We start from the raw sequence: 10,004 nt of genomic DNA on the forward strand, positions 1-10,004 counted from the left end.
GGTGGCTAAGCCAAGGGCTGTAGGAATTTACCTACTGCGGTTAACGCACAGGAATACGAAATGATTGTGTAAGTCCTGAGAAGTCAGTCCTAAACTCAGTTCTGCCACTGACTTTGCTTTTGACCTCTGTAAAGTTGCTTAAATTCTTTTTTCCATTCATAAAATGGGAAATTGGGCAAGAGAGAACACGTAAAGCCAGCCGAAAGCTGCCATGTGAATGTATATTCTTTTCATTGCATACATCATTTGTGTAACATACTGCTTTCTGCAATTTCACGTCAGTGCTTCCCCTACCAGGGAAGCCGACAGCTCCTCTGGATCCAGTTGCCATTAGCAAATGGGAGGAGCCCTCATAGCATAACTGGAAATTAAGGGGAGCCTCTAAGAAACCATGCTTCTAAGGTACCACAGAGCTCTTTGCTGGTAACACAGAGGAGCCAAGCTATGCTGTTTCCTTTTGAGACAGCTGATGTCTGTTCTGGCAGCTCCATCTTATTATAAAATCCTTTTAAGAATAAAAATCTGTGGAAAATGGGGCACTGGGTGGAGGTGCTTCTGCGTAACTGTGCCCAGAACACAGCCCACATGCAGCAAAACTGGCATCAGACTTCTGGGAACCAACTGCCAAGTGTGGGTGGGTAGTGGGTGCACAAAAGCTTATTCTGGTGGGCTTTGCAAGCTGGAAAAGCCATACCACTCCCATGCACAAATGCTCCTGCTGTCAGCACCAGGCACGTCACCCAGCAAAGCTTCTTCCCCCTCCATCGCAGAAGAACTGCTGGTTGCCCACCTACCCGAAGGACACAGTTTTCAAATGAGATGAGTGTTTCCTCAACACCTCCCAACAATCAAGCTTAATGAAAGTAGGTTAAATTAAAAAAAGAATCTTGACGCAGTTTTGGTAACGAGATTGGGTGACATTTTGTGGTACTTATTGGATTGCAAGCAGAAAGCCCACTAGCATTCACAAATCACTCCTGCTCTAGACACCTGTGATGGCCCCATTATCTCGCCCACACCAGGGCAACCAGGAGTAATCCTAGGGAGGCTGAGAAAACACAGGGCTATTTAAGAGATCCGATTTGGTCCTCTATTGCTTGATACTGTAAAGATGTGCTACAGAGTGTGTGCTGCTGGAAAAGTGCCAAACTAAGGTAGCCACTCTGAGGTAGGTGGATAAATTTAATGGCTTGACTTTAACCTGGGTGATGCAGGTAGCTGCATGTATGGAGCCTGCAGCAGGATAAGAAGCTTTTTTATGTGCACGTGGACTGCTTAACACGAGTCAGCTAATGAGGGGTCAAAGCTTCTGCCTGAGACAGATAAGTTGAGCTCCAGGCAATTAACTATGTTTATGACACTCTTATTGACACACTAAAAATAAACTGGTGTGTCCGCTGCTTCACACAGGCAAAAATGATCCCGCAAAGGTTTTATTCAAAAAATAAAGCTTTTTTTATGTTCCCATAAGCTGTTTTTTGTGTTTTTTCCAAATTTTGTGAATAAGTTTCCTCCCTCCTACTATCGGGTGAGCTGAAAGTTGTGCTCCCAATCCAGAAGTGGCTGCATCCTAGAGAGGATAAATGCTATCAGCCCAGGTGGTAATATGAGGGTGACAGATGCTGTAAAAACAGTAAACACTATAAGGTATGATCCTGACAAGCAAGCTGCTCAGTGTGCTAAGGATGAGAGCCCTTTTACTTGTCTGAGGTTTAAAGATTCCCACTGAACTTTCAAGAAGCCCCAGCAGCTGCCCAGGAATTGCTATTTCAACAAGCTACTGCTGATTCAGCTAAGACAACTTAGGTTACAAGGGGTGATTCATAAAAATAGTGCATCATCAGAGGGTTTGGAAGAAATATTTTTCCTTCAGCCAATAACAATTTTTTTTGGTGGTGATTTGCTTCCTTTTTTGTGCAGCTGTTTTTTCTAGCTACATGACTTGATAAAAATGAGCACTATCTACAGACAGGCAGACTCCACAAGTAGGGCCTGATATCTAGGTCTTGAATGATTGGGGAAATGGTGGGATCATCCTCTCCTTGGAAACTGGAGAACAAGGCTCTAGTCTCAGAGTGTAACAGAGAAATCCAAGATCTGTGAGCTTCATCCTGCTCACTAGCACTGACCTGCAGGGTGACCGCCAGGAAAACAATGAAACTCTCTAGCCTCAGCCACATGGCCAGAAACCTCCCTGTTTGTCAAGGAACAGTGCAAAGGTTAATTAACATCTTTTTAGTGGCCAGAGCTATTTCCTGCATTGCTAAATGATAACATGCTGCTACATTATCTCTGGCAAATCCTTCCTGATATCAAGGAGGGTTCTCAACAGGGCTGGTGGGGCATTGTATTGCGTTTACCAGAACAGGAGGCACCTAAATCTCTTTGGCTCTGCTGAAAACCTCTGCCTAAAAAATTACGTGTGTCCCATACTGAATCTCAAATCCTCATAAAACCAGTTATCTCTGAGCTATGATTTAGCATACGAATTTGCGTCAATCTGAATTTGTACAGTTGCAAAGCAACTTGTGCAGGCATCAGTGGGTCAAAGGGACTGATGCTGCAACCTCTCCTGACACACTCTCCCTCCCACACCAAGCCCCAGCTGAGGTTAGCAGGGGCACCAACGTTGACTCCTGGGGAAGAGCTTAGAGGGATGGGACCTAGTCTTAAGTATTTTATTCAGTTTACACTTGCTTATGTGCTGTTTCATTAGGCAAACTACCTATTGCATTTGCTTTCCTAAACTTAGTTCAACTTCTATAGCTAACTTCAAACCCAAGAAGAATTTTGGTCTAAATTCTTAATTGTATATTCTCCAAAAGCCACATTTCGGTCACATGCTATTTCTTACACACATTATGCAGAGTCAATGGCATAGGCATTTCAGGGACCTGTGCAACAGCTTTAGCATTCATAATACACAATCCATTACAAACATTGACAGCTATAAAATTTGCTCTCATGCAATTTAATTAAAAATGTCCCCTTTACATGATGCAACCCAGCCACAACCTGCTTTAACTTAACTGTATGCAACAAAGAAGGATCCCAAAAGCTTTTATCAGTTGACATTTTAATCACCAGCATCTCCCACTGTCTTGCTAGCTTCAAGTTATTTGGTCACTGCTGCCAGCAAGTAGCCAGCTTAGACTTAGAAGGATGCCAGTGTACAGTACAGCACGTTACCTGCATTCACTATTGTTTGCTTGAAGGCTAGCAAATAGTAAAATCAACAATGACATGGAGAAGAGTTTTTGGGATCCTGCCCTAGCACTTTCCAGAACCCTTGAAACACCAATAGCGATAAAAAGAGGCTTTGAAAACAGTACAGGGAAACAGAACAGTTTGCAATTCCTGTATCACAAGCAAGTGCAAAGCACGTTAGTACTGCTCTTGCTTCAGCATCCTTCCACCATCCCCTTTCCTATATGACTTTCCTGCAAGAAGGTGCTTGGGAATTTTACACAGATCAGCTCACAGGAAGGACATTCTGCTGTTACTGTTTCTGCTTTTCAGAGAGAGAATTGCATGTTGAAAAACAAAACAAATAATCAGTAAAAGGCTGTCTAATTGGCCAAAGCCATTGGTTTTGCAATCTGCTGATGGCTCCCATTTCACCTGCAGGTGTGATATTGTCACACAAAGGCTTCCTGCCTGTACAGAACGCCAGCACCTCCGGGTAGAAAAGGACACTGAAATCTACACAAATGCAGTGAGAAGAAAAATAAAGATGTCTTACCCACATGGGTGATAACTGTAGTCAGTCGCTGGGTGAGCTCCTGATGTGACATCTCTTCTTCTTTTAACCAAAAAAGCATTTCACACAGGGAACTGCACAGCATCCAAAAAAAGATGCGCCCAGAGTGGGAGGCTGCACACTCACTGCCTTGCTTACACACAAAGCAAGGACCACTCCCACAGCGCGGCCCTTCCAGCTTTTACATCTTCTGCCTGCTGCTCACCTCTTGCAGTTTGTTACTGTCCATGAGTAGACCTAGAAAAGCTCCTTCTGAAAGCAGATTGTTTCCCCGCCTTTTAACAATGGGAAGAGGTTGCGGGCGGGGGGGAGAGCAGGGGGAAATAAAGAAGGAAAGAGAAGCAGGCGAGTCGATTGCTTATGGCTTTTTTTATCCCCTCTCCCGCAGATGAGGCAAAGAATAAAGAGACAAACCGGCAGGCAGATACCTTCCTCCAGGGAGACTTTTGGATGGTGATGCTGTGAGTCAGGAAAAAATCCTGGAGGTAGGAATGGCATCAGGAGGAGTGGAGCTGGCAGGGAAGCTGCACCGCAGCAGCTGCTCTGCTGCGCTCTCCTCCCCAGCATGCCCGGAGGTTGAGGACAACCTGCCTGCAGTCCTAGTGCCCTCCTTCCCCCCTGCCCTTGGGGCACATGCTGTCCCCAAGGGGAACCCCCCAATGGCCCCAGGGACCCTCCTCCCATCCATCCAGAAGACCTTTGTTTGACAAAGGGGGGGCTGCTGCAAATGTGGGGGCTTTCTAGGGGTGTTGTGGCTGGGGGTTTCATCGCCCCCTCTTCCCTCCTGCATGGTCGGGATCCCCGGGATCCTAATGTGACTGTGCCCACGGGAGCCTCTCCAGCTGGACTGTGCACAAGCACAGCAAATGAATCAGCCCCGGGTGCTGGGCAGGTCTCTCCCACCTGCTGCAGTGGCTGCAGAGCCCAGCTGTGCCTCTGGGCAGGCAAACACTGGCAGGCATCAGTGAGCCAGCTTGGGTATGCAGGGAGCAGTGGCCTCTGCGTGCTGGGAACACAGCTGAGACTCGCAGCTGATGCACGGCTGCCACAGGGCAAAAACTGGCTGCTGGGCTCCCCCTCGCTGAGCACACAGAAGCTGGAAAACTCTCGCCCTCCTGGCTGCAGAGCCCAGCTGCAACCTGAGAAGAGGAAAAACGGGACAGGCAAGAAAGTGAGAAAGGGCAGGGCACATCAGAGATTTGTACGTCCTCATCCCCCCTTTGCATCTCCCTCCTTTTAAGCCTGCCTGAAACACACACAAGGTATTTCAGGAAGCTGAGGGCAAATTTATTACAGGTATAAAAATGAAGGCATAAAATAAAAAATGCTGCAGCTGCCCACAAGATTTGACCCAGTCCAACAGAATGGATTCAGCTCTAATTCCAGATTTCCCCACCCATCCATTGGGTTTTGCTTGGCTCCACCTTTCCAGATGTACCAAAGAACATGGTATTATGTATGACCAAGGTTGGAGCTGTCAAATATCCTTGTAGGCACATTAGATCTTAGAGCACAATCAGTTAGGAAGCCCTAGTGTTGTAAAAGGTTTTGTGTACCCCTGTGATGGGAAAATCCTGTAAGTAGCTGGCTGACCTACAAGGCAGTTTGAATATCTGTGCTCTCGTCCTCATTTTTGGATGACTGATGAACTATGCTGAGAGGTTTCTTGCATGCTTTTGTTGAGTTAGTTTCACAGCGAGTCTTTGAAAACAAGTGAGGAGGAGGAGGATGACTGGAGATAGCCACCCACCTGACAACATTTTGGTATCAGAGTCATTTACTCTGAGATCCTCTTTCTAGCAGAGTGCATTTGGGGAGTAGAGTTCAAACCATAAAGACTTTGACTAACACTGAAAGGATTTCCTCAAGTAGAGAAGAGATGCCATTGTCAGGAAAGAGAGTGCCACCCTGACATAACCTCTGGAGGGGTCTGAAAGATGTGGGACATCTTATTTTCCTCTCACAGGGTCACAGAGTGCAGGTAGGAACACAGGACTAGAAAAGTCATCCTGTTTCCAGACACTTAACAGACATTTTTCTCCGTAGGCAGACATGCTATATAATCCCATTCATAAATGAATTAAACTGCACTGAAAAGCTGTGTAGCTGGTTGCTCTCACTACACCTACAGCAAGGCTGTTCAAAAATATCAAGGATCGCTAGGAACCTTTGTCTAATTTCTAGCTAAATTTATTCTCAGTTATTTTAAGACCATATGCTCTTATACTAACATTGTTATTCAGCATCATAACTGCAGACACTTGCACACTTGCTATTTAAGATCCCTTTTCTCTTATTATTTGTTCTCACTATGTTAATCTGCTTCCTAGTTGTCTGCCATCCCTTCAACAACTTATGAACCTGTTGGTCAGTTGAAACCTAATCCAAGAGACAGAAATAAGTTCTCATAGGTTCACTGAAAATTAGCAAGGTGTACAAAGCCTGAAAGGGGATAGGATGCAGCAAGGCTGAATAATTACGTGCTGTGGCTGTCCTAGAGACTGGCTAGGGACATGTACGTACCAGACAGCCACTCAGCACACAACAGTCTACAATCAGCACAGCATGGACTGTTCCTTGCCCAGCTGGCACTGTGGGGTGGGTTACACAGGATGTGATGGGGAGTTGAGGGTGTTGGCATTTGATGTGAGTTATAAGGAACAAAAGGGGGAAATTTGGGTTATTTTGGTGGGAAGGTTTGGGCTGCAGGACGCAGCCACAGGATACCATGCTTCACTAGGTTCACTAATCACAGAATAATTTCATTACACTGCTAAGATTCAGTGACCTCTGGCTTTAAATGAGGCTGTCTGTTCATGGAGTATATTGCTATCATAAATTCACAAACTGAAGAGCCACAGGACTGAACCAAGTCAGACATACTGGAAAAGCACTGGTGATCCATAGTTCAAGACCCACATTGAGAGAGGGAGAAACAGAGGCCTGGACCCTAGGGATCCTTTGGAGCCAAAGAGAAATGAACGCCATGTGCCTGTCACTAAGGAATGGCTCAGTGATACAGAAGCAACTTGCTCTATCACTGTCATGGTAACAATTTCCAGTGAAGGGTATATTTGTGAAACTGAGCCAGCACTCTCGCTACTACCAAATACAGATTTCCTCTCTGTATGATAAAAGCCTTCTCGATCTATATGGCTCAGAGTTACAGAGGATGATGATTTACATTTCAGGCATGAGGCAGGATCTCACCAGAAAGCAGGGCCAGGGGCTGTACAAACGCTAGGATTCCACTATTAAAATCATGGCCGACAGGCAAAAGAATTTGATTTCTCCATGGAGTGATAGCCTGACAAATCAACAGCCATTTATTAGATCTTGAAGCAAACAGCTGAGGGCAAAGCATTGTAAGCAATTTTAATAAACACTAACTTGCACACTGCAGACAAAAATGTTTGCAAATTTCAATGGCCTGGCCAGATGGATTTCAAAATGATTTTTACCCATAGATCAGCTGAGGCTGTTATTGTTTTGGGAAAATATTTTTGAAACTTTCTCAATATATTCTTGTAAAAGCTTGTTTTCTAGCAATTGCCAATATTTAAGGCAACACTGTCATGGCAAAAATTGTATATAGATTAACTTAATCTTTCCTTCTTTTTTATCATATATAAAAATATACCCCTTTCCTATATGACTAACAACCATTCAGCCAACAGAAATTGAAAGGCTATTAAAGACCAAAATGGGATCCAGCCATGAAACTACCCTACCTTCTTCATTGTATTATCTCCACTTTGCAAGTTCTTCATAACTTTCATAGTAGGATCACCCATTTCTTAGTTTTCAGGCAAATCCTCTTCCAGAACACAATCACTATCCTTCCGACATTTGAAGTGCACCCGAAGATGCCCTTATGCCAGATAAAGGCAGGCTGATGGAATAGCTGAGAAAAGTTTAGAAGTCCTCTCCAATTTTCTTTGATATCATCAACTTTCTGTGATACCCCAATTACCTTGATGCCTCTTTCTCCGTTAACTTCTGTCTATGGACTGTCTGATGCCCATGTCAAAGGCTGGAGCTCTATGCTGCCTGGGAAGAACTGTAATGTTGTTGGCACCATTAGGTAAAGTAATTAGGCTTGTCACCACTTCTGACTGGTTATAGCAGGACTTCAGATTTCCATTAGCAGAAGAAACTGGTAAATGAGTCAGATATTTCTTTGATGCATACCTACAAAGAAGGCACATAGAGCACTGCTTGCTTTCTGCAACATTAATCATGCAGTAAAGGACTATCACTCCATATTTCAAATCTTTTTACTTCTATACTTTTAAAAACACTTTAGCCAACAGTTCTCTCTCTTAGATTTTAACAGGGTCACATTGCTAGCATTTCTCTGGCTGTTCTTGGCTTACCACTAGCTCCTTGTTCTTATGACACCTCCTCTGACAGAGCTGTGCTTCTCAGCCCAAAACTGCATGTACACTTGTTCTCATGCACTTGTTCTCCCCCAGAAATGTACAGGTCTCTGTCTTCATGTTTATCCTCTTGGAGACCCTTCTAAAAGCCTGATCTGCTGTGTCTCAGACCCTATTGTTTCAGCTACTTTACTCCAAAAGGAGCATAGTTTCTTCCAATGTCCATTCTGAAAAGTGGCTGTTGAAGACACTAGTTTTACAAGGTTCTCTGCTCCCCTCTCTTCCTTCCTTCCCCATCATAAACCTTTTCTTCACCATCATTTACATCCATCATTCACTGTCTGCCTTCCAGAACAGCAGAGAATGTGCTATCCTGGCACAGAATGGGACAGTAGCCTGTCTCCAAGTATGGCCATTACCATATGCTTAGGAAAGAGTGTATGAATCAGGGGCACTTACAGAGAGAGTTCCTCTCCAGTACCCCACTCTCAAATCGCAGCAGTCTAGTTCAGGGGCTTTCTGAGCTTATGTTTGCATTTGCCTGACTGTATTTAATACCCCATTCTTTCATGAATCTGTCTAGTCATCTTTGAATCTATTTATAATTTTGGCAACCCTAGCATTCTGTGGCAACAAGATTTGCAATTTAAATATGCATTGTGTGGAAAAAATACTTCTTTTGGTTTTACATCTGGAGCCTGATAGTTCAATTTCATGTCTTTAGATCCTGCATTCGAAAAGTAATGAATAATTCCCTATTCACATTCTCCATCTTAATCATGGCTTTCTATAGACCTATCATATCCCTCAGACACTCTTTCCTGAGCTGAGCTGAATTCTGTCCTACTTACTGTCTCTTCAAAAAGAAGCCAATTCATACCTCTCATCTTTCTTGCCACCTTGCTTTGAACCCTCTCTTGTTTATGCAGCTTGGACAGTGAAAACTGCCAGTTTCAGTCTGTTCTGCACTGCTTATATAATCTGACAAAAGTCTTCCAGTGCTGAAAGTTATGAAATAAATCTGTTTCCTGTTAAAGTTCTAAAAAAATCAATATATACCTACTTCTACTTGCATTCATTTCTTTAAACACTATCATCTTTCCTCATTTAAAATGAAGTCTGAATTTTGGACAAAGCTGTTGGACAGGGAACCTGTAAAATTTTTAGGGTCAGCTTATTTCCTACAGTCTAACATATTATATAGTTCACTGAAAGGAAGCCACTTGTTCACTTTCACTGTCACTAAAAGAGCCAGGACTCCTCTCCAGAAAAGCAGCAGCCTCAGTTGGATCAAGTTCTAGAGGCATGGCTGGGCCTTCAGGACAACAGGCAGAGTAAGGTACAAAGACAGACAGATGCCCCCCTCCCATCAGTTCTTCAGCTCTGCTACTCTCTCTAACCCCTGACACATTTCCTTTAGCCAAATGAGCTCCTGAACTCTCCTTCCACAGTTACACATATGCAAATGCCAACACAAGAGAGGGAGTTGGGAAGAAGAGGACCAGGCTTTCCATTCAGATCAGCTCAAGGTGTCAAAAAGGGCAGTCCTTGAAAGTACCAAATATAATCATAGTGGGAAAAAATAGCATTGAATTTTCATCTAGAACCGGGCAACTTCAGTAATTATATGTACAGGCATTTCTTGCTAGCCCAGCTGTCATCTGGATTTCGTGTTTCAATAACTGAATGCCAGATGAAAAGAAAAAAACTTATTCAGAATTGTCCAGACAAAAATTACAGGCTTGTGGCACCAACAGAACGATGCATTTCCAGCCTAATTTCTTTTCTGCATCTTCTTTTCCAAAGACTGTTCATCTGTTGCCATGGTGACCATTTCCCCATCCCCTTCTTTCCCTTGCACAGAT

At 43.9% G+C, this 10,004-nt stretch overlaps 1 protein-coding gene across 2 annotated transcripts in view; it reads right to left on the minus strand.

Annotated features, from left to right (window-relative positions):
* MCF2L2 (MCF.2 cell line derived transforming sequence-like 2) overlaps positions 1-4,318 on the minus strand; it is a 197,842-nt gene extending 193,524 nt beyond the window's left edge. Inside the window, exon 1 of one of the 2 annotated variants that reach the window (XM_026094784.2) lies at positions 3,743-4,318. In XM_026094784.2, coding sequence (XP_025950569.2) covers positions 3,743-3,845 — 103 coding nt within the window. In that variant the 5' untranslated portion in view covers positions 3,846-4,318. The remainder of the gene's footprint in view (positions 1-3,742) is intronic. The other variant, XM_064516666.1, reaches the window with a different exon arrangement.
* Between the last annotated feature and the right edge of the window lie 5,686 nt (positions 4,319-10,004).

This window comes from Dromaius novaehollandiae, chromosome 9, assembly GCF_036370855.1.
Source record: "Dromaius novaehollandiae isolate bDroNov1 chromosome 9, bDroNov1.hap1, whole genome shotgun sequence".
Taxonomy (NCBI): domain Eukaryota; kingdom Metazoa; phylum Chordata; class Aves; order Casuariiformes; family Dromaiidae; genus Dromaius; species Dromaius novaehollandiae.